General features: G+C 39.9%; 1 protein-coding gene across 1 annotated transcript; it reads left to right on the top strand.

Moving 5' to 3' along the window:
* The first annotated feature begins 59 nt into the window (after nucleotides 1-59).
* LOC134093527 (cellular retinoic acid-binding protein 1) lies at nucleotides 60-23,762 on the top strand. Its single transcript, XM_062546599.1, has 4 exons — nucleotides 60-355; nucleotides 1,844-2,022; nucleotides 13,794-13,907; nucleotides 23,188-23,762. Exons 1-4 carry the CDS (start codon nucleotides 286-288, stop codon nucleotides 23,236-23,238), a joined length of 414 nt encoding a protein of 137 aa, XP_062402583.1. The 5' UTR covers nucleotides 60-285; the 3' UTR covers nucleotides 23,239-23,762.
* The last annotated feature ends 1,667 nt before the right edge of the window (nucleotides 23,763-25,429 follow it).

Here is a 25,429-nt window from a genome sequence, read left to right as displayed (position 1 = left end):
ACCTTGAGCAGAGACCCATTAAAAAGTGGGGGGAGGGGGGCAGGCATTTGTCTGTGGCTTGCCTGGAAGAGAGATACGATGATGAGAGGGGAACAAGGAAAGCGATGGATAGAAGGGAGGAGAAAAAGAGGATGACTGCTAGTGGCTGTGCTCTAAATGAGAGGGTGAGTGAGTGCAAGAGCTGAAGTCAGACGGAGGGGGAGAGAGAGACATTCAGACAGAATCAAACAGCTGAGTCCGAAAATTATATTTTTGAAAATCATTTCTGCTGTCAGCTCCCACAAGATGACCAACTTTGCAGGAACCTGGAAGATGAAGAGCAGTGAGAATTTTGATGAACTTCTGAAAGCCCTGGGTAAGCTTTTCCTGTCATTTCCCAGCCTTTGCAAAGAAAGGCTGTGCGAGCATCACTGTACGAGCCAGAGTAGGCATGCATTATAGAGCTCTCTCACACAGCATGGCTAAGAACCACCCACTAAATGGTGCAATAGCTCTGACCAGTGTCAAATAAAATGTTTGTGTAGTTGTGGAGGATGTCAAGTACATAAATATCAATATTAATTGTTTGCATGTAGGGCAGGGTTATGGGCAGGCATACCAACAGCTGTATGAATTTCTGTCTAACGCATTGCCTTTGGTTTGTTTTGTTTAACAAAGGCTTTATTCAAGAGGAGCTCACACTGATCAGAGTGTCTGCCATAGAAATAGTTTAAGTGGGTCAGGCATTTGTGGAACAACATATATGCAACTGATTTCCAATTAGTGCAGAGACAAAACCACAAACCATTTAACATCATTTTTGTGGTAATGAGGCCATTTTCTCCATGCCATATTTCAGTGCACTTGCAAATTTGCCACTACTACTTTGATAAATGCAACTGCAATGTTAATACTTACTTTTAAGTTCAGTAATGATTAAAATGCATTCCACTCTGTGATAAAAAAAATTATGTATTTACAATTTCCAGGTCCTTTTTTTGGAGAAACCCAAGATATATAAATCATATATTTGCCATATCTAGTCATATAGTTGTTGTCATTATCTGTGGTAAATATTAATGGAGGATGGGTCCTATTTGACACAATCTGGTTGCCTATGTTTCTCAACTGTGCCCAAAAGCATATATTGTGTAAGCTACATTTGTTACACGTGGCAGCTCAGTTATTCCAGTGGCAGCAAATTATTGTAATTGTTAGTGAATAAAATAAAAAAGCCTTGATGGCTTGATGCAAATGTTATTGAGACAAACCAGAGGATGCATGTTTCTTTGTCGTGATATGGGTGTTGGTTGAATTTCACCATTTCAGTTAAGGCTGCGTAGTAAAATATTACAGATTAGATTAGACTAGATTCCACTTCATTGTTATTGTGCATGAGTAGTACAGAGGCAACTCAGTTCAGTTAGTAGACAATGCAATGTAAACAGTACAGTGCAGTGTAGCCAGTAGTAGTAGAGTTAAGCAAGTGGCATGGGTAATGCCACCTTGTTGTCCCTGTCGAGTGGTCCATGGTCATGCACAGTATGGTGTATGAATAAATCCTTGAATGCCATCTGTAGCCTCTTCACTAAAGTCTTATTTAGATCACTATTGATGCAGGTTACCTCATGTCAGACCATTTCTCCAAATCAGAAGTTACACTGTAAAAATAAGTTAACATCATAACCTTAAGATGAGCAAGCCAGTATGTGACATAGATTGGCATTCCACAGAACAGTAGCCCCAACCAAACAGGGGCGTGTATATTCCTCATTGTGCATTCAGTTGTTTTTGTTGATGCTTAGACAGAGGGTAAGAATTCAGTGATGGTTTTAGTCTGATGAGGGTTTTTGTGCTCATGCAGGTGTAAATGCTATGTTGAGGAAAGTGGCAGTGGCAGCTGCTTCTAAGCCCCACGTGGAAATCCGCCAGGATGGAGAACAGTTCTACATCAAGACCTCTACAACTGTCCGCACCACAGAAATCAACTTCCACATTGGAGAAGAGTTTGATGAGGAGACCGTTGATGGGAGAAAATGTAAGGTATGTACATCAAGTGAATCAAAGGCCTCAAAGTAGCAACAACAATGCACCATAACTGCTACACTAAAAGGAAATCCAAGCAATGCATATGTGCTTACATTACCAAATCCATGACATATTGTTTATCATTTTGAAAGGAGTTCTATGTTTGTACATGCTTGCTGTTGTTCAAAACAGCCAAGCACCAATCAGATATTGCATTAACTCTGACCATTGTGAAAAATATTATTTTTGTAGTTGTCGAGGATGTGAAGTAAAAATATCTGTTTGATATGTAAGGCACTATTTGAAATCATACTAATAATAGGGCAGCCCGGGATATAGACTGGCATACCAAAAGCTGCATGGAGTTTTGTCTTCCACATTGCCTTTGGTTTGTTTTGTTTTGTTTAACAAAGGCTTTATTCAAACGAGCACACACTTGTCTGCCATAGAAACAGTTTAAGTGGGTCAGGCATTTGTGTAACAATATATATGCAACTGATTTCAGATTAGAGCGCAGACAAAAGAGCAAACCATGTAAGTAATTTTGGTGGTAATGAAGGCATTTCCTCCATGTCATATTTCAGTGTACAAATGTACCATTCTGCTTTGATGAACACCACTGGAACGTTAAGGACTAAATTTCCTCTGAACTTGAATGTGAAATAGAGAGAGAAAACAGACTTTGGGATAGTTTTGGGTAATTGGGCAATTTTCAACCCAACATTTTTTCGAAAGAAGGCCCACCCAAACACAGTTGATTCACAGAATGGCCCTTCAAGGAATAGCAGTGACAATGGCAAAAAGTAATGTAATTACTTGACAATATAGAAAAAGCAGTAGCCATACAGAAATGGCAATAGGGAAACAGCAAAACAATTTAGGGATAGTAGAAGGACAACAAAAAACAAAAACAATCAGAAAAGGCATATGCAATAGTAAAACAATTTATTTTTCCAACTTTTTCCGTTTTTTACTTTTTCATTTTCTTCCTTCTTATTCTTCTTTGTATGCTCTGACTTTCTTATTCTTTTACAGATTAATCATTCTTTGTAGCACTCCATACACTGTGGTAATTCTATAGTTGTCTGGAGACTGGAGATTAAGATGGTGTTATGCTGAAAACTGTTGTGCATCTTGATCATCCCACCTTGCAGCCATGTCATTCTAGATATTTACTCCTCTCTAGATCAAAGCTTAAGGTGCACCACGTGATGTCATATGTCAGGTAAGGCTGAAAGCCTTGCAGAGCAATTAGAACAACCATTGTGGACATTGTTATTGGTATCTTTTTATCGGCATACAGTTTCTATTGAATGATGAGGAATATCATTTCAAATGAATTCCAGCCCACTCCTCAGACAAGTGAGAGGCTATGTGTGACCTGATTCTATGAGTAAAAAACGCTATCTCCACTGTTGTTAGCCTGAGGACAGATAGGCAGACAGGCCTAACAGTGCCGTGCCAAACAAGATCAGAGCTCGGTTGATGAAAAACCAGCTGCTGGCTATGTCTGCTAATGTAAATTAAGTCTGAAGAGGAGAGGACTTTTTATCCCAGCTCTCTAGACCCAGGCGCCATCATTTGTGTTGGATAAATGGAACCTCAGCCTAGTGCTACAGTGCCGCATACCCCCTGCTGCCCCTCACTGTGTTGGGGCTGGTCCAAACCAAGCCCATGGCAAAATGGATTACACATAAAAGGACCAGTGGCATAGAGGAAAGAGCTGAACTACGCAGACGAGAGGTTAGAAGTGTCCTCTAATCTGTTGAAGAGAGGATGTGGGTTAGCACACAGGCAGAAACTTTCTCCTGGTAATGCAGTAATAACAATCAGACAAATCTCACCAGATTGAAAACAAGCTCTGTTGATAAACCAACACATTTTAAAAGATGTTGCCACAAAGACAAAGGAAACTCTGGGCCATTTTAGCTTTGAGCAGAAAGTATTGAAGTGTTCAAGAGTGACTTTGACTAATTGAGTCTTTTTAATAAGCAGGTTGCTATAGAAACAGTCTTTTCAATAGCTTACAGTACCTACCACAGAGTAAAAAAGAGTTTTGTCTACGTCAGACATGGAGACATTAGGCCTAATATTCTGTCAAATCAATGATGACAAAGCAAATTATCTGTTTGAATGTATATTGTCTTCATCATGTCTCATATACAAATATTTAAAAGATAGAATGTATTAAATTAGTCTCTGCACAGGGCAAACATAAACTGTTACTGTACATATACTGAAGGTTTTTAAATCTGCTGTAATACAGCTATGAAAAATGTAGACTTGACTTTTGATAACTATCAAATCACTGTGGACATTAGTAACACATGACATGACAAGCTAATATTATCACAAAAGTTTGCAAACGTGGACAGTCCCGTAATCCCAATACTGATAGAATTCATGTTTAAGTGAAGCCTCCAAGAAACACAAAGCCTATTTTTAACATGAAACATCTTTTTTTGTTATTGAGTATAGATGTCTATACTGTCTACGTAATTTAGAGTTTAGAATGAGCCGATTTCTGTACCTCAAAATAAAATAGATGGTGGTTTCTATCAACTGGCCAAAAGAAAGGCAAAATATAAGTAAAATAAGAGCCTGTACAGCAAGGAGAAAAGAGAATATGTTGACTCAGAGCCAGAAATGGATGAAGCAAAATGAGGCCATGGCTAATCTGCTCTCACTGAGGAAAAGCATACAGCTCTGATGTACTGAATTTAACATTCTGTATAGCCCTTGGGAGGATCTGATTGCCTCTATGACATATTGTATGGTGAAAAAGGCATAAAACTGAAGGACGGACTATTAAAACATTACATACAAACAGAAGATTTTTTGAAGGACTGGAAGAATTTCTCATTTAGTGAATATGTAACAATAGCAAACATATAGGCCTACAAATGACTCTATTAGAGTAAGATCCCCATGTTAAATAGATTAAAAAATAACAGATAGAAAATGACATACATTTCAGTTATATTTTAAATAAACTTGAAAGGTCCCCCCTTTGGTAGCACTTTATAATAACCGTCGCCCATAAATAGTAAATTAATACTTTATTTAGTATAAATGTATACATAATATAACTGTTTAGAAATCACACAATGGTAGTTAGTTAATGATTGTTAACTGTTATTAGGCTGCCTATAATAAGAAAATTGATAGTTTATTTAGTATAAATTAAGTTACTTACAAGCATATTTGTTAACAGTTAACGTGCAGCTTGTAAGTGTTAACAAGCAGGTTGTTAATGGTGACAAAGACATTTCTTAGCTACTTATGGTAAATTCTGCAGCCCCCCAATCTAAAGTGAGAACGATGTAACTAACAGTTAACAAGTCATTTCTTAGCTACTTGTAGTAAATTCTGCAGCCCCACAATCTAAAGTGAGAACCATGTAACTAACAGTTAGCCTATCAATCTTTAGATAACTAGATTGATAAAGCTGTGAGAAATGCACCTTCAAAATTGTTGCAGATAGTGGGAATCGAACCCGGGTCGTCTGCATCGCACTGTGTGCTGTAGCCAACTGAGGTACGTTTATTGTAGGAGCCACGATGGGGTTTATTATTATAATATATACATTTTGATTATCAGTAAGTAATATAATTTCATGGTTGATATTTGGGTTAATTGGGTTTTGTATTTCGTTACTTTTTGTGGTTTATTTTCATGACACGGTAATTGGGGGCGTTGACATCTAATTAGTTTATCAACAGGTGCACGGGAGGAAGTAGACACAGTGAGAGGGTGAGCTACTGGGAGGCCGTATTTTTTGTTGACCGCTGTTTCCACTGTTTACGTTGTTTTTCGTTGGATTGCTGAGAACATACTTTACTTTGAGCACGTAATGATTAAGTTGTTGGATTACCTTTTTCAATAAACCGGTCAAACGCATCCTGGAACTCGATCAGCAGATATGTTTTGCACGGCGCGTCATACAAGCAGCTACACCCATACCTTAGCCTCTCAGCGACTGCTTAGGGCCTAGTCGCATGCCTTTGAAGTTGGTTTACTTGTTTCTATCATACTGTACACCAAAGATTCTAGAGCGGAGCGTAGCGCTCTATGATCTTTGCTTAACACGTAGACTGCGGACAAACTGACTATTTTATGCATTCACTGAACTGCAACACCATCAGAAACATATTAAAAAAAGGGTAATTGGTATTGTAGGGACCGGCTGTCAATCATAGGGTGCCCGCGCTATGTAGCCTATAACCAGAGACACTTATATATGAGCCTTTGGTATAACCCTGGGCACGCTCCTGGTTGGCAGCCTGGCGGGAGGCTGGTAGGCAACAGGTATTGGGAAGTTCAGGATATTGTGGGTTCTGCGCCAGACTTGGGCCACTTACGCTGTTCTAAAGCTTGTGAGACAACTTGGTGAATAAAGTAGTTAATTAAACCCTGACTCTTAATGGGTTGTTACAGTATGATATAACATCAGTGGAACATAGAAACAAGTAGGCCTAAAACAACTTCTAATTCTATGGTAATAGAGACGTAGCTCAGTTGGCTACAGCACACAATTGCCACGTTTATATGATGTTTTTAATTCCGAATGAGTTAATTCAGAATTAAATCAATCGGAATTAAAATATTGTCCTTCGAGTTTACATGGAAATAATCATTCCGAATTGGCGTTTACATGGAACATAGGTTAATTCCGCTTTATTGTATTCCGCTGAACGTCTGGGGTCGGGAAGGGTTAGATCGGACAGGCGGCGCATGAACGCAGCCTAAATAAGGTCTACCAGAAGAAAACAAACTTTAGCTGGCTAGCGGCTTTTTTGTCATCTCGTGTTCACATTACAGTATGGGCAATAACATATTGAAAACGGTTTTCGCAGTAATTCTGATAATAGGTCTACTATTTAACCAGCAGCTCGAGAATATTGTCAAGCTTCACGTTTGCTAGCTGAGGAGGAGAAGAGTGCCGGAGAAGGGGGGAAGAAGACGGAGCGGAATTAGCAATGAAACGAGCATGCGCTGCTTCTTCCTCCTGTATGAGCATGCGCCAAACACACGGAATAAACTTTGAATCGGAATAAAGGTTTACATGATCAAGGAGTGCGTTAATTCTGCTTTAACATCGGAATAAACCAACCACTGAAATCGGAATTAAGTTTAATTCTGAATAATCATTTTCAAGCGGAATAAGCGCTTACATGGTCTCTTTTAAAGCGGTATTAACTTTTATTCCGAATTAACTTGGTTTTATTCGGAATTAAAGCTCTCATGTAAACGCAGCAAGTGTGACGCAGGTGACCCGAGTTCGATTCTCACTAAATTCAACAATTTTGAAGGTGCATTTCTCACAGCTTAATCGATCTAGTTATCTAAAGATAGAACATTAGGCTAACTGTTAGTTACATGGTTCTCACTTTAGATTGGGGGGCTGCAGAATTTACTACAAGTAGCTTGGCTTGTTAACTGTTAGTTACATGGTTCTCACTTTAGATTGGGGGGCTGCAGAATTTACTACAAGTAGGCTAGCTAAGAAATGTCTTTGTCACCATTAACAACCTGCTTGTTAACACTTACAAGCTGCACGTTAACTGTTAACAAATATGCTTGTAAGTAACTTAATTTATACTAAATAAACGATCAATTTACTTATTATAGGCAGCCTAATAACAGTTAACAATAATTAACTATCATTATGTGATTTCTAAACAGTTATATTATGTATACATTTATACTAAATAAAGTATTAATTTACCATTTATAGGCGATGGTTATTATAAAGTGCTACCCAACACATTTGCCAGCCAGCTGAACCAAATTCTGCTATACAGCTAACGATGATCAGGTGGCACTGGGGTAACTTAATGAGAGCAGTGACACATTTCCAGTATTTCATTGATGTTTTTATTCAATTCTTCGAAAGTTCAAATGCTTTGTGTTATTTTGCATATCAGAATTAATAAATGTTATTAGAAGGCTTGAAGAGCGGCAAGGTTATTTTGGATCACAATTCATCAGGTCCCTTTCCACAGGTGTAGCCTACTAATCAAGAAATTGAAAGCAATTGCATTGGTGCTTGATTTTATATACCTGTGGAAAGGGACCTGATGAAACCCATGAATAGGCCAACGTCAATGACACGCCTCTTTATGCAGAGGAAGTGATCTCCATTTTGCGCCCATAGACATGAATTACATAAATAACAATTTTTGGCGTCCTCCTAATAGAGTCTGAAGATTAGTTTTGATACAAAGAGTTGCAGAGATATGAGATCACTGTTTGGCATCTTCGCGACAAGTTTAATTGGCTGTCATTGGTGAACACTTTTGTCAACAGCTCCAGAAATTAATGCACTGCTAAAGCATGATCTAAAGATGGTCTGTGCCAATTTTGTGAAGATCAGATGAAATGTGTGGCCTGTGATCACTTTTTAGTGTTCGAAATCCAATATGTGACCATTTAAAGCGAAATCAGTCGCTTTACGCACAACGTTATTTTGAGAAAATCAACAATAACAAACATCCGGGTTAAAATGTTGAATTTCACGTTTTCGCATAATTCGACAGTATACAGTCTACAGTTTCATATCGTGAACGCATTTAACAGAAAAACATATGTTTTGACTGTTAAACCCGGCGAAGGTTCAACACATTTGCTGTCATTCCCGTTGTCCACACGCTGCTTAAAAAGGTGATTTCTCCTCTTCTGGCATATCGTGACAGGAGAACCATGTCAACTTTGGATGCGGTTATCTTAGCGATAGTTTGTGTAATACCCTCGCTATACATATCGTTTGAAAGCTTAGTTCATGGCCGTTCACGTGAGCACAATAACTTAATTTAGTAAATTTTACCGAAACGACTGGTTTCGCTTTGCAGAGTCATGTATGATGACCTGGTCAGTTACGATGACATCACAAGTTGGCATGTGTCACCCTTAGGATCTCCCACAGTATTAACAGACACCACTTTGATCCTAACACATCAACAGTTATAGGCCAAAATGTAGTTTTGCTAATTACAGTGCCCCCTATTGTTCAAAGGTTCTGAGTCCATGTAGAATGCCTGTGATTTAGACATAAAACTTGGTTAAAGAAGAAAAGAGGAGAATAATAAGAAAATGTAGTGGGTGCCTTTGCAACTTGGCCCTCAATGACAAATGGTAGAAGCACAATGAGGCTTCACGGCTTGCTTATTTGGCCCCCAATAATAAGGAAGAAAACATAGAAACACAATTTATATTTATATTTATTACATTTAGCAGACATTATTATCCAAAGTGACTTAACATATGTCAGCTATATTAAAAGGGATTATATAGTCCCCAAACAATTTGAGGAAAAGTGCCTTGCTCAAGTGCACAACATTGGAAGCTGGGAAAAGAACCCACACCTTTTTGGGCTACCGTGTGCTTGCCCAGCTACTTAAAGGAATAGTTTGGAATTTTGGACATAGGACTTCATTTCCAACTTTGCTGAGGTGATATAGGTCGGTGGAGACAGTTTTTATCGTGTTTAACCCCTTCCTTCAGTTGCAGCGTTCCCCTTTGCTAACACTGGTTCTGACCTAATGCAGTTCAACGGTAACATCCAAAACAGTCTTACTCCACAGCACCCTCGAGACAAGTAAATTAAAACGTCAGACTATCGACATGTCCGTGTTGATATAATTTTAGAAATAAAACTAACCTTGCAACTCAATGATTTATTACATTTTGAGGGACTAGTTTCTCAATATCAATCTGCCACTGCCATACAGGGAACAAAGTAGGCTATTGCAATGCGATGCAAGCATAGGCGTAATTTGCGAGGGGGTTACAGGGGTCATGACCCCCCAAAAAATCATATCCAGCTAATATAACCCCCTCAATATCACATAATTCAGATTACACTGAATATGAAATATTCTGGATGAATATTTTTTGTTCGTTTTCTTTATTCATTTCATTTTCCAGCAAGATAGTATCATGTTTTAAATATTCTGAAATGTACCCCCCTGCCCACCGACTACTTGGTATTACCCAACCTGCGTTCTCTACCGAAAGTTTGTTTACTATTTTGCGCAGTCGCTGGGATGAATGGTTGGAGAAAGCTCTCAACTCAGGGAAGATGAAAAAGACATTGAAAGGCAGCCAGACAGCATTTTTTCATTGTTGGAAAAAATAGGAAAAATCCTGACCAAATGGAGGTATACCCCTATTGCTAAGTTAGCTGTTAAATTAGCTGATGATTTGTTGACTGGAGTTGGCTGGCTAGCCCTATGAGCCCGACGGACGCAAAGTGCGTCAAAAACACACCCATTCTTCTCTGTTACATTGCTCCGGGATAATTAGTCACAAAATCATGAAGTTAAATCAAAGTATATCATATTTACAGTCTATATTGCTCTGCATTCACCCAGGCATCCAGTACTCTCGCTTGAATTACACGCGAACCCGCCATCGGAAAGACATGGCACGCATGTCAGATGAAAGAGGAGAGCTAGAGCTATCCACAGATACCAAATACAACCTTCTAGGCAGGCGCGTAGGAACCACGGGGGTCGGGGGGGTCGGGACACCCCCAATGTTGGACCCCCTCCCGAAAGAAAAACGCTGCAAAGTACAGATGTTGTTGATTACTTAGCTCAATTATATCCTCCTGAGTTACGGCCCCATAACTATAGCTATCGGTGCGCATCGGAGGTCTTTCACATTGTGTTTTAAGAATGTTTCCCGAAACGAAGCCCGTCTCAATAATGCAGCATGGAGCACTTCCTCACCTTGAGTGTCTGAAAGCTAATGTAGGCTACTCTCTCAGTCCAAATATTTAGTTTACGGCCTTCTTTCATTCTTTTCGAAATAGTTAAGAGGATAGCCTATTGTGGGTGAATACAGTAGTCTACGATAGCCTAAATAAGTATATAATATCTGGTTACATGGATTTAGCAAGTCCATACACTTTGTTCATCCTATTATAGGCTATGCTTTTAAAATTAAATGTGTAACAATTTGCCTCTTATTATAATCTACACACTGTCACGACGTACATAAGGTTACGGGCGGATATGAGCAACCGAAGGCCTCGGTTGACTTAAGATAAACGGGCAGAATGCCTGTTTACAAACTACGTCAAACATGCAATAATCTAACAAATGAAAAAACACAAATGAAAGATGAATAGGCTATTTGTCACAAATTAAGCAATGAGTTCGTTCGTGGCCACCTAGCGCGCAACTTACGCGCTGAGGTGAAAGCCCGACACATACTAATTAACACAAAGCTTCATAATGCACAAACAAACACCCCCTCAAAGTTCAGTGTCCATACGTCCAAACAATAAACATAAGAAGCCGACAGTCAAAAACGACAACGAGATCTCCCAGACACGAAAAACAATGTTTATCTCACAGTTTGTTGAGTATCGTTCCAACACTGATGCGCAAGGCAATCTCAGCTTTCGCGTTCGTTAGCTGTATTCCAATGAGAAAAATCCACAAGGATATGGTCACGGCAATGCAGCATACAGGAATCTTCTAACCATGTTACTTTGTTGAGCTGGCTGCATACAGGTAACAATAGCCGCCGCGCACTCTCCCTTCGTCTCCATTTAAACTAAGGGCAAACCCATTCATTGTGCCCAAAACGCGCATCCATCTGTCAGCTGACATAAAATTTACTTAGATGGCATATGAAAAGTCAAGAAGAAGAAACATATTTTCATTTAAGCAACGTTTATGCAACCATGTAAAGGGAAGCATTGGGGGAGTCAGTTTAAGTTGTCCTAAAGACTAGCTGTGTGCGTTTTTTTTAATCTCTTTTGTGACTTATAATTCGCCCCCTTTATTTATTAATATAAAAAAATTTCGGCGCGCGCTCTGCGCGCGCAACGGACCTCATTCTTGTCCCCCGCAATGCTTACTACGTTCCTACGCGCCTGCTTCTAGGCCATAAAACAGACGAAGTGACAGCAAAATAATAACTTAATTTACCTCCACTTACCCCATGTTTTTGTGTGGCATAATAGCCTCTTCATAATCCAACGTTATCATGTGTTTCAGTTTCTCAATGGCAAGTCACGTTCGTAATACGGTTTTGAGATCCTAACAAACTCCTGTATGGTATCCAATTCAAGACTCATATTGCATCCAAATTTGTTTGACAAATAAACACTTTTTTGCCTTTACTTTGTTCATTGCAATGCAGTAAAAACTATTATAGGGAATTATCATCTGTGCACGTCATGTGTGCTACCACGCAAACAAGTCAGGTCAGATCAGCTAGTGTCACAAATATGGAGCACAAAAAGTGTCAAAAAGTCATTTCTCATCAATAAATAAAAATTGCCATTTATTTCTGGAAGGCACACACCACATATTTCTGTAAATTGCTCAGCCCCAAAGTATACCTCTTATATTGCAATTTTCAGGACAGTCAGGCCTACACAACCATGTAAGTCATGTCGAACTGTCAGCTTGCTGTGGTGAGATACATGTCAAAATGTAAGAATGTGTATAGTATGCTTTTTAAATTTGTATTATTTAAAATCTAAATCAAATCAATGCAAGTATTAATACATGTGGTAGATCTGGGTAGCCTAGACTGTGCTGAACCCCCCCCCCCCCCCAATATATAGCATGTGTGAATGGCACTTACAATGACCAGGATAAATGCCTCTAACTTAAAATGCCCTTAAAACAGTCTAGGGCTTATAGGGCTAGTGCAGGTGCGCACTTTATACATAGGCCTACACACAAGACGGTCCATGTGAGCACACTGAATTTAACTCCTGTGTCATTATGGCACAAACAGTCAAGTGAACAGCTGCATTTACGTTAAGTAGCCTAGCCTAAATCATCATGATGTATTTCTAATAAAGGAACGGCAAATTAGCATGTTACCTTTTGCACAAGAAAATTATTCAATAAATAAATAAATTGATAAATATGCTGCAAGTTTAACCCCCCCAATGGTAGACCCAAAGTTACGCCCTTGGATGCAAGGTTAGTTTTATTGTTGATACAACGTAGTTTAATATGAAAAATGGTGAAGTGTTCCTTTAAATTCCCATAGGGCAGGCATATTTGTATTTTTAAAGGCCAGTTATTTCATGGATCCAGGTCACTATGCACCCTGATAAAGTCCCCTTGGCCTTTGGAATTAAAATAACCCCACGTCATCACATACCCTTCATCATACCAAGAGATTGGCATGGTTTTATTTCAGTTATTAGCTGTTAGCTAATTAGCTGGTTTGAATTGCATTGAGCTCAATGAGAATGACACCAGATCACACACACACACACACACACACACACACACACACACACACAGCCACAAATGAACATACTCACACAGATATAAACCACACACACAAATGCTGGTGTATGTGTCTCTTAATGCAAACACACACACACACACACACACACACACACACACACACACACACACACACACACACACACACACACACACACATCCCATTTCCCCCAACACACACTCACAGACAGAGAAGCACACATACACAAAAGGAGGCGCATTTACACACATAAAAGCAGAGATTTTTTGGAGAGAGAATGTGCAGGACTGTGCGGTGGTCATATTTTGTACCGCTTTACGTGCAATGCTTTCTATGTCTGTAAGATAAAATGCCTTTACTTCACATACGTGATAAAAAAAGTGAGTCTTTTCTATTTTTACTTTTTATTTTGTGACTGATAATGTATATTATTATTGTTATTATTATATAATTTCCATTTCATGATTGGAGGCATTCATGCCTCTCCTCTTGTCCTTGAGTGGGTAAAATTGATCTTTTTACGACTCTGGCCCTAACAGAGCTTGGCCACTTGGGAGTCGGAAAGTAAGATATACTGCAAGCAGACACTTGTGGATGGAGATGGTCCAAAAACATTTTGGTCAAGAGAACTTCGAGGAGATGAACTTATACTGGTGAGTTATAGGTTAAGCATGTAAACACCTTCAGTGATCAGAGAAAAAGCACTGTCTCACTGGACTGCAAGCACTGGAAGCAGTCATCTAATTATTCAAATATTCAATTTCCACTTTATATTCAAATAAAATATACAGTGGAAATAAGCGTGCATAAGCAGAAATGGCACCTACTTTCTCACTACAAATTAGTATTAACCCTCATGTGCCTGACCGTTCTAATTTTAAAAAGGAGAACTTTAGTGTGTATATTTCACATACACTGTAGATCTCCATTTCTCAAGGTCATGGAGTAGCCTACTGTCAGTATGGAAAAAAACCCTAAGACAATCGGTATTACCTAGCAATTTAGCTGCCCCCCTAAACAAAAAAAGTAACTAAGTAACTTTTACTTAAAGTACATTGTAAATGAACTACTTTTTACTTTAACTTGAGTATATTTTCAGATGGGTATTTTAACTTGTACTTTAGTGATATTTTATCAAAGTACTGGTACTTTTACATGAGTATAATATTTTAGTACTTTTTCCACCTTTGGACATGTGCTCCTTGCATGGCTAATTGAGATTTTATCCTGTAGGCTTGCTTGAATTTTCGCTAACACTTTAGTTTGGGGTGTCGCTGTTACAGTGTACCTACCTAATTAGGTACAGTGGTACAACCTGTGTAACAACATGTACTATCAGGTACTACCATTGTACTTGCCTCATGTATTTGTGGGTACCTACATATAGTTGTTACATTGTAATACTGAGTGCTTTTACAAAACTTTGCCAATTTGCCTACATTTTTCATCAGAGGCAAAGGGCTGACCTGAGACCTGTTGTATGGGGTAAATCTGGTCATGAAAGATCTGATATACAAACCATTCTTAGCTCCAGTCAAGAGGTCATTGTCTTCAGTGTACATGTAACAGTTGTGCTGCTACAACCTTGTTACAGGTTTATGTCACTGTATCAAAGAGTAATAAGTGTGTAAGAGTGTATAAGACACCCCAAACTAAAGTGTTACCGAATTTTCCTCTATACATGGCAAATAAACTTGTGTTAAAGCATCATTGAGAGTCTGGAACTAGTTTTAAAAACATTTTGGCCTAAAAAAAAACCTTTCCACCTTAGCTCCTCTTGGTACAAACCCTGTTATCCCATCCTCACTGATAGACAGAGCATGGTCTTTATGGTGTAACCTGTGTGGGTGTTAGAACATTTAGTGAGCTGTATATTGAGGACTTGTTTCCATTTATACAACACTTGAGAAATATCCATAGACTAGAACAGTTTCACTAGTCTTGCATTCACTTAAATAAGACCTGGGGGGCGCTGTGGTGCGACAGGCTGCAGCGCTCATACCACATGTGGGTCCAAGTGCCCATGGGGACCGAGGTTCGAGTCTGGCCTGCAGTAATATCCTGATCCCACCCCATCTCTCTCTCCCACTTGCTTCCTGTCTCTTCACTGTCCTATACAAATAAAGGCAAAACCTCCCCAAAAAAATATACTTTAAAATCAATAGATAAATAAGAATACATTTTTAAAAAAATTGAGAGACAAAAAGGCTAGAGTTGGAGGAATCTGTGTCCAGCAGAAAGCTGAATGTGAGACTGTAACGGGCTGAAAGCCCCTGTCTCCTTAAAGGGATAGTTCGGGTTTTAAGACACGAAGTTATGGGTTCCCTGTCAGCAACGTTGTGCATCAGCACTGACTTACCCCGCAACAGCGTCCTGTGAGCCGAGATCCAGCCGGTTTTTGATGCTGAAGAAAGTAGTCCGGCAAGTTTCTGGGGTCACGAAAGTAAAGTGTTTTTCTTCTCAAAACCATATGCGTTCAAAAGAGTGATATATTTGCACCACAAAAACGTTGTCCAGGAAAACCTCGTTATCACTTACTTATTTTTCGCGATTCCTATCACTGCGCGCTACTGACAGCTGGACAACGTTTTTGTGGTGCAAATATATCACTCTGTTGAACGCATATGGTTTTGAGAAGAAAAACACTTTACTTTCGTGACCCCAGAAACTTGCCGGACTACTTTCTTCAGCATCAAAAACGATCAAAAACCGGCTGGATCTCAGCTCACAGGACGCTGTCGGGGGGTAAGTCAGTGCTGATGCACAACGTTGCTGACAGGGAACCCATATAACTTTGTGTCTTAAAACCCGAACTATCCCTTTAATAGAGAACAATATCAAATTTAGAGCGTGAGAGGTATAAGAAATAATCATCTTCACAGACTATGGAGTCCAGGAGGTGTCACTGCAAGTCTTTTTTTATTTTAAATATTGAGAGAATGTGTGCTCATTTTAGTAAATCGTGTCCTCAAGTCATGCACTTATCTCACTAAATTGTGGGTTTGTTTTACTAGATTGTGCACTCATTTTTACCAAGTTGTGGTCTTGTTTAAGATGAGATAATACTTTAATATCCATTTAATGGAAATTGCATTACAGTTCAGCAATCAGCATAGAAAGACATTAGAAAATTACATTAAAATTACATTCAAGATCATAAAATCATTCACACCACATGTAACAAGTGTACGCTACACACAGATAAGTCCATTAGATTAGGAGTGAGGATCTACTTTACCCTCTGTTGATTGAGTAATCACACAGAGTGAGGGAGGAAAGAGTGTTTTTTTATTTTTCCTACAGCTGGGCATCCTAAAGCATCTTCCAGATGGCAGAAGCTGGTAGGCCTAGTCTTTATGAGGGGTCCAGTGCAATCTTGTCTGCCAGCCTGAGAGTATGTTTAGAATGAGCACACTTTTCTAAAATGAGTGTACTTTTTCCTAAAACAAGCCCGCATTTAGTAAGACTAGTGCAGTGCCCCTAGGCTACAAACAATGTTTTCCAAGAAACTTGTTGCCCAATTACGTTGATGCAGGTAGATCATGTTAGATTGGCGATGATGTAGAATCGAGCCCGTGCAGTTAGTAGCGCTTTTTACTCACTTTGCAAAGTAGGCTAAAAGAGTGAAGGGGAAAGGCGTTTGAGTTGCAATAGGCTATTAGACACATTGTTTTTGCTGTTGTTGGGAAATGATGAAATAACCGCATGGCCATGCCAGATAGAGTCAAGAGCGGCTGTTTTAAATGCAAATGTTAACAGAATACTACCGATGTGTGTGTGTTGGCATATTGTAGCAAGATCAGCAACCTAGGGCGCTAGGCAAGTAGGCTAGCTTACGTTACTTTAACAGACTGCTTACCAACATGGGTGCATGTGTGTCGGACTCAGCCTGTTTATCCAAGATCAACAATTTTGAAACGGTCCGTTGTTTAAGTTAGACATCGTAATTTCCATGAATAGCAATACGTGAGCTTGTCAGCGAAATGGGCTTTTTTTCTATGCTGGAGGCTAAGTGAGAAGGGGAGTGGCTGAGTGCGGGGAGCGGCAGAATTGTGGGATTGCGGTAGAGCTGTATTTTGCTTAATTTAATGACATGTTTGTCATTTTTTGTCCAAAAACGACCAAACTTTGCACTGCACTCACGCATGTCATTAGCAATACATGTGTCAAATTTTAGGTCAGTCGGATGAGTGGTTCTAGAGTTATGCGTGGAACAGACAGAGTGACACACAGACAGACACACACAGACGTTCCTTGCATTAATAGATCAATAAATTCATGATTTAAAAAAGCAGAAAATGAGTGCCACTTTTAAAATAACTAAACGAGTGTGCAGTTTCTGGCTATACAACAACAAAACATTAATCAATAAGACCTCCAAGGTTCCATAGAAGACCGTTCAAACCCTCCAAAAATGAAGATCTGAAATGTAGAGATTATAGCCCTACTACTATTAGACTATTAGAGAAATTAAAGGGATATTCCGCCATTTTTGGAAATAAGCTCATTTCCCACCTCCCCTCGAGCAAAACAATCGATATTTACCTTGTTCCCGTTCATCCAGCCATTCTGTGAGTCTGGCGATACAACTTTTAGCTTCAGCCTAGCATAGATCATTGAATCGTATTAGATTTCTGCAGACCCGGCTCCAGGGGGGGGGCAAAAGGGGGCTTATTTCCAAAAATGGGCGGAATATCCCTTTAATTTCAGCCATTGGTAGAAGTAAGATGCACCAGAGCTCAATTGCAAGCGTCATAACAAAGGGTTAAAGGTACATTTCAGTCTTTTAATATTTTTTTATAAACATTTACAAAACACTCCAAACACCTGCTTTTTAGAAGTATTGGACTATTGTGTGTAGATTGATGAGAAAAAATGAATTGATTATGTTTAAAGAACGTGAAAGAAATGTGAAAACTTGAAAAGGTCTGAAAACTTTCTGATTGCACTGTATGTGTGATTTTTTTTAAGTGAAATTTTGCTGCCCTGCATTTCCACTGTATGCCTACTAAATGTAAAATGCCTTCCACATTAATTGGCACCCATGGTACAGTCGAGTAAAATGAGGTGTACTCATATATATATAATTTATCTTGGTGTCACAATGAAAACAATGAGGAAAAATCCAACCTTGAGGGGAAGCAACTTTATTCTGAGAAACAAGAAATAAATATTCACATCCATATATTGACATCAAGTAGTGGAGTTGTAATCGGGAAGATCAGGAGAATTCCCAGTGGGCTGGTGACATTTTGGGGCTGGGCTGCTTACTATGAGCATAAAGCATAACTTATATTGCTGTTTGTAGAAGTTATTTGCTGTGCCCTCCAGTAGCCTGGATTGTGTGCAGTAGTGATGCGCGGGTCGGGTATTTCTTCAACCCGCGGGTCCCGCTTTTATGAAATTATTTGGCCCGCCCCAGCCCGCCCCGCACCACTGTATCTATTTTGACAAACTGCCCCGCCCCGCACCCGCGACCATTACATAGACATACTGGGCATTGTAAGTAATGAAAACAGTCTTTATTTCAGCCTGAAAGTGCTTGGAAACATCGCCCTGTAAACTGGCAACAATTAGGCTATGATTATGAATATGAACGATAAATCAGGCCATTAATAACAAGATGATACACATTTTAAACAGTTAGAAATACAAAGCAAAAACTTACAAAGCAGCGTTTGTAATCTAGGCTAAACATTATACTAAATACGTCCAAAATAAACAAGGATTTGTATAGGAGATAGACGGCTGAAAATGGAGAAGGATTTGAAGACAGACGTCAGTGTTGTTAATTTGCTCCTGGACAGGGAAAGATTCGTCAGTTTGGCTAACTTACTTGTAGGCTACTTAATGTAAATTGACATTTCAATAGCCTATTCATGACAGTCGAACAAGTGCATGTTTGTGCAAAGTAGGCTAACGTTAGGCTATGTGGAGCCATATGGAGGAGGTGGCTCATTGAATTGAAAAGGTAGGCTAACAAAGTTATGCATGTTTGTGCAAAGTAACATTATGTGGAGCCATATGGCTTATTGAATTGAAAAGGTAGGCTAAGGAATTGTTTGGGAAATAATAATGGCTAGTCATTGCTAACGTTAGCAATGCAATATCAGAGTTCGTTTCTCTGTCATTATGCTGAGGAAAACAACATTAGCACTTGCCATTGAAAGCTAGCAGCCTACGTTCCTGTTGGATCCTGCAGCAAGGTGGCAACCGCTATTCAGAGGGGAGGGGGAGGCCATACACCGCGCTACAGTATTTTGAAAGTAATTGCAGCCTACTCGTTTTGGCCGAAATCCTACATACGGTTCCTTTAGGCTATAGGGAATTGAACGCAACATACATGGATTTTTTATTTTAATTTTGTTTTTAATGACCCGCCCAAACCCGCCCCGCAAATAAAGTTATAATTTCTTTACCCGCCCCAACCCGACCCGCGGGTTACGAGACGACCCGCGCATCACTAGTGTGCAGCCCTTCACTACACCTCTCCACAGCCCTGGGCTTGTCTATGATGACCTAACATGTAGGCTACAGTCAGAGCTGAATCATGTTTTTCAATGGTGTGGTGGGCCTGCCTCATAAGAAGGTGTATTGTGAGTAAAAAGCTGAAACACCCAGTGACGCTGAGGTACACAACAGACTACGTGTCCCAGACAGTCAACATCCACAGGTGTTCAACAGCCCATGGCAGCAGGATCCTTCGCGTTGAGGCTTCTCCCACCCTAGGCTACAAAAACATCATAACAAAGAACACTCCCTGAGTCAGCAAGAGCAGGGGCACAAGACTGGCAGACCACATGGTATTGAAATTTGAACAGAAACAGCAAAGAGATGAGAAGAGGCTGGCACAATACTTGGCAATCTGGAAATATTAGATTCCGGGACACAAACTTCAAACCTGCAGTTGTGGCTGGACAAAGACAATATCAGACAAGGGCCTTAAGATCCACCAGGGCAGGAGGAAGTGCTTAAGAAAGCTTGCCATGGGGAACTCGCATCAACCAGTACTTCCTAAGAAGTGGATTGAATAAGTCGAATGATGCCCAGCGGCTAGATATACGCCAGTCATGTTTATTATCACAGCACATGTGAGAACAAACAAAGCGCGCAAAAGGCAACAACTATGAGCCCAGTGCCCACCCAACCACAAAGAGGAGCACAACAGAGTATATGCGGAGGTTTGTCAAACGGAGGTCAGGCCCTTCGAGTGATTCAGATATGATGCTAACCTGCAGACCTTATACTGACCAATGTGTGAACGACATACACACACATTACAGAATCTCTGTGTGTTTGAATGAGGGGTGGTGCAGAATAAATGTGGCCGCTGTCAGGCAAGTACTGTTTTTTTGTTTCACCACAGACAGCATGGAGGGTGAATACAAAGCGCTCGTTTCAAATGTTGTCGCAACAATGCAGCATGTATTCCGTTACATTCACAACATCCGCAGCATCAATGAAAAATTGGAGCTTGATCTACAGGCAATTCAAGCAGATTACGACAATGAATTACCCTGGCAATCCAGAGTTCTCGCGAGAGCACAATTTGAATTGTGTCTACAAGATACTCTGGCCACGAGCATTGATACACATTACATTTTGCACCAATATCGGAGATAACCAATCAAATCGGTGTAGGCGGGACAAAGGCAAGCTGAACAGATGACGACAGCGCTACAACTTTCGGTTTTGGTCGTAGTTATCCAATTGCGTCGAAGTCCAGAATCAGTCAGAGGAAACATTGGTCGTAGTGTTATCCAATTGTGTGCAGTGAGATTTTCAAACGCATGCTTGGTGCCGCCCCTCGAGTTGGGCCATTTTCATTATTCGTGGCCAGACCCTTAGTCTGAAAGATTTCAGGGTCTGGTTTACTACCAGGCTAACAATGAATGTTGTCGTGAAGAGTGACAGGAGAAAGAGAGCTGCAGTGCTTCTAAGGTTTGCCCAGCGCAACAGCAAGTGAAAATGTGGAGAATCGAGATACCAAGCATAAATTTCAACCCATGTTCTTCGCTTCGTTCAGACTCATTTACATAATGTCCGGAGGAAATGCTATGGGAGTAGTATAAGAGCCGGCTAAGTTCGGAGTTCCAAATGTCCGGTTATGCTATTCAGACATATGGCCCAACCGGAAGGTTTGGAATCAAAGGCAGAGGAGGCAAAAAAAAAAGACCCACCAATCCAACTTGTGTCAAGAAGACGGCAAGAAATTAGAAGTGATCGCAAGACATCAACTGAAGAATCAATGGAGAAAGTCAAAGAGGAGGAAAAGGAAGGAATCAACACGATGAAATCCAGATGAAATAAACCAGAGACTAGTAACTCTGCGATGAGCAGAAAACCTAAGAAAGAAGCATTGGAAAAAGGAGAAAGAACAAGAACTAACTTCTTTAAGGATCCATACAAATCCACCAAGGAAAAGAGCGGAGCTAACAGTTCAGAGAAAAGACCTAGAGGAGCATTTGAGGAAGTTACACTTTGAGTCCGACAGCCAACGAAATTAACCAATCACAATTCCTCATGACATCCCACCAATCCCCCCACCTGATCAGCACATGGACACAAAGCCCCCCATCATAGCAAGACGTTCAAAGCACCGTTAAGCGATCAAGACCAATATCAACTCCTAGGCCGAATGGTATATCTTACAAGCTATAAAAAAGCTCTAGGCGTCCTGAAATACCTTTGGAACCTAATGAAAGTGGTATAAGGAAAACAGATCATTCCAAAGGCATGGCAAAGTGCAGGAGTACTAATACCTAAATAGGCAAACTCTTCAAACATTAATCAGTTCCAGCAAATCGACCTATTGAATATAGAAGGCAAAATATTTTCAGTGTCGTGGTGCAAAGACCGTTAACCTGCTGAACAATAATTTATCAGATCAGAAGGTAGGAGTGTGAGGATTTGCAGGTTGCCTAGAACATACATCATATGGCAACAAAAACAAACAGCCAAAAGGGAGAAAAGGACCTGCATGTGCTTTTTTTTAGACCTGGCAAATGCCTTTGCTTTGGTGCCCCACAAAACTCTCTTGATGGCCCTCCACTTCTTCCCGGTCCCAGAGCCCATCACAAAGCTTGTTAAAGTCTTCTTTCAAGATCTCCAATTCTGTTTAACAACTAGAGACTACATAACGGGCTGGCTACATCTGGAGAGGTGCATTATGGCAGATTATACCACCTCACCCCTGATGTTCACTATGTCGTTGGAGCTGATCGTCAGGGCATCATGCTGAGTTGTAGGTGGACAGCAACCGCAGAGTAGACTGCGCTTGCCCCCAACTCGTACATGGATGATTTGACCATACTAACATCAACAAAAACCTGTGCCAAGTGACTCCTCAACAAACTCCATATCAAGTGGGCACAAATGGAACTCAAACCGTCCAAAGATGCACAGCAGATCCAACAGCTGAAAGAAGACACAATAACTGGCCTAAAGCACATAGACAAATCAGCCCTCCCAGAGAAGTTGAAGGTGTCGTGCCTCCAATTTGGCCTACTACCTCATCTCATGCGGCCCCTTGCCATGTTCAGGGTGATTATATCCCTTGTGCACAGACTGGAAAGGCTGATCAGTTCTTATGTTTTAAAGCTTTTGACCAAAAATGCTCCTGTTACATTTTGTTTTTAGATTTTATAAGGGTGACATTAATCACTTGTGGTACATGCATTTTGTTAGAAATATTCATGAGATATTCCTTTTTCTTAGAATATTTTTTAATTCCTTCAAGGTAGGATTTTCCCTCATTGTTTTCATTGTGAGATTCTGATAGATCACCAAAAGGTGACTTGTGACCTGTTTTTAGTCAATTTTACCAGGTAGCCAATAAATGTAGAGGGCAGTGTATTTATATTATGAAAACAAAGCTAAATTCTATCTCTACTCAAGTCATTCTTATGTGAACATATTTTTTTTCTTCGATAGATATTTGGTGCAGACAACGTCCTGTGCACACGGATTTACATGCAAGAATAGAAGCAATCTGAAGTTGACAAGAACAGTTTCCCAGTTTCATCTAACCTAGCTACACGGACAACAGTTGACAACGCAAGGCTCACGCATGTCTTGAGGCGCCCTCTCATAATCTATGCAAGCTACATGGTCCATGTGACCATACTAGAGACAAATGACACAACACTTACACTCAATGCGTTGCATTACACAAAACTTGGACAACACATCTTGCTATCCAACTATGCGGCAAAACCTCTCTGTGTCTGCGTAGCTTGCATAGAGTATGAAACGGCCCCAACGGTTCCCTTCTTCAAACTCAATATCAATATGCTGCTTATGTGGGATGTCTGCACTACTACTCCAGCGCGTTCTGTTACTGCATCTCTCCCAATGGCTTCTTTGTGGTGACGGCTATAACTTTAAACAAAATACTGTGATTTTGTATCAGTAACATATCCTCTAAACATTCAATCTGTTACCCTTTTACTGTTATTCTCAGAAATTAGTGTTCTCTTGGTATTGCAAATGTGAAAAAATGAATAAAAAAACCCCTAAATGAACAAAGTAATCAGCCTTGTTATTATTTGAATCCTCTTTACATACCAATTAAATTCCTGCTCAGTTGAGCAACGCAATCTTCTAATTATGCAAGTTTATTCTTCCACCTATATTTCTGAACACAGTATTTCTCACATCTGACTGAGAAGAGTGTGATGCCATTGCCTGTTCAAACTCAAAGCTTAAAGAGGCTGTCAGAAAGCAGTCAACAATGCATTATCATGTTGACACGGAGTCTAGTAAATAGCTAGGGCCGAATTCTGAAAAATTGGGCACTTCTGGAAAAGTTTTGATTTTTGGCAGGGTGTTAGGTATAGGCCTAAGATTTAAAAAAAAATCCATGGATACAAGTTGGGGTGGCACCCCTAGTTACAGTTATGCATACAGTCCAAAATGGCCCCCACCGCAAAGAGAAAAGGTTATATCTCAGCTTCCTTTACTCTTAAATTGATGTTTAATGTATTTTTTCTACTTTGTTTGATACAAGGAATCCTATTCTGATATATCCTTCTTATTGTAAGTCAATTTCCATGTTAAATCTAGTATCATAGTCATATTTAGCTCAAATAAACTGTCAATATCTCTGAAAAAGTCACAGTGAAATATTACTCAGGACCCTAGACCCTATTTTCACCTCCAAGGTATTCTTTCTTTGTTGATTGGACAGGTCACTATCACTATAGTGTCAAAAATCACATGTTGTGACCAAAAGGACCATTGTTGAGGCTTTAAATAAGCACAACTTCAGAACTATGCCACAGTGAAGTTATTTGGCTTTTAGTCAGGCAGCCATGGTGTCACACCTGGTTTTTTTTTTTTGCAGAATCTAGTAGACTAGGGGTACCTCTTTAGGAGGGTGCCCGGTGATATCCCTTGGGCAATTTTGTATATTAAGCCTTTCTTGTCCAATGTGTTGAATATAAGACAGAGATACTTGGCATTATTTCTAATAATTATTGTAGGACAAAATATGTCTGATGCTAATACGCATTTTTACGCAGATGATACAATCATTTACTGTTTTGACCCATCCCCTAATAATGCCATTGAATCCCTGCAGAAAGCTTTTGATGTGGTTCAGCAAACATTTCTGCAGCTAAAGCTAGTCCTTAATGCTGACAAAACCAAGCTAATGATTTTCTCAAAGCCAAGGAAGGGTCTGCAATTTATCCCCACAGTACTTACCCATCAGGGAAAGGAAATAGAGGTGGTCAAACAATACAAATACCTTGGTATACTGCTCGATGACACTCTGACTTTAAAACCCCATATTGATAATCTTGTGAAGAAACTTAAACTGAAATTGGGTTTTTTATTTCGAAATAAATTTTGTTTTTCATTTGAGGTTAAAAAACGTCTTGTTGCCGCAACCTTCTTATCTATTTTAGACTATGGAGACCTGCTGTATATGAACGCTTCAGCCCAATGTCTAAGTAAGATTGACTCTGTGTATCATGCTGCTCTGAGGTTTATTACTAGCTGTAGGGCCTTGACCCATCACTGCGAACTGTATTCCCAAATTGGATGGCCTTCTTTGACCACCAGGAGGCTGACTCACTGGTATACTTTTATTTACAAGGCCATACTTTATTGCCATCCTATATGTAACCCTTACAAGACTGAAGTTATTAAGTTATGACTAAACCACAGGTCT

This window comes from Sardina pilchardus, chromosome 10 (genome assembly GCF_963854185.1).
Source record: "Sardina pilchardus chromosome 10, fSarPil1.1, whole genome shotgun sequence".
Lineage (NCBI taxonomy): Eukaryota > Metazoa > Chordata > Actinopteri > Clupeiformes > Clupeidae > Sardina > Sardina pilchardus.
Note: the sequence above shows the minus strand (reverse complement) of the source record. Positions and strands in the feature narration are given on the sequence as shown.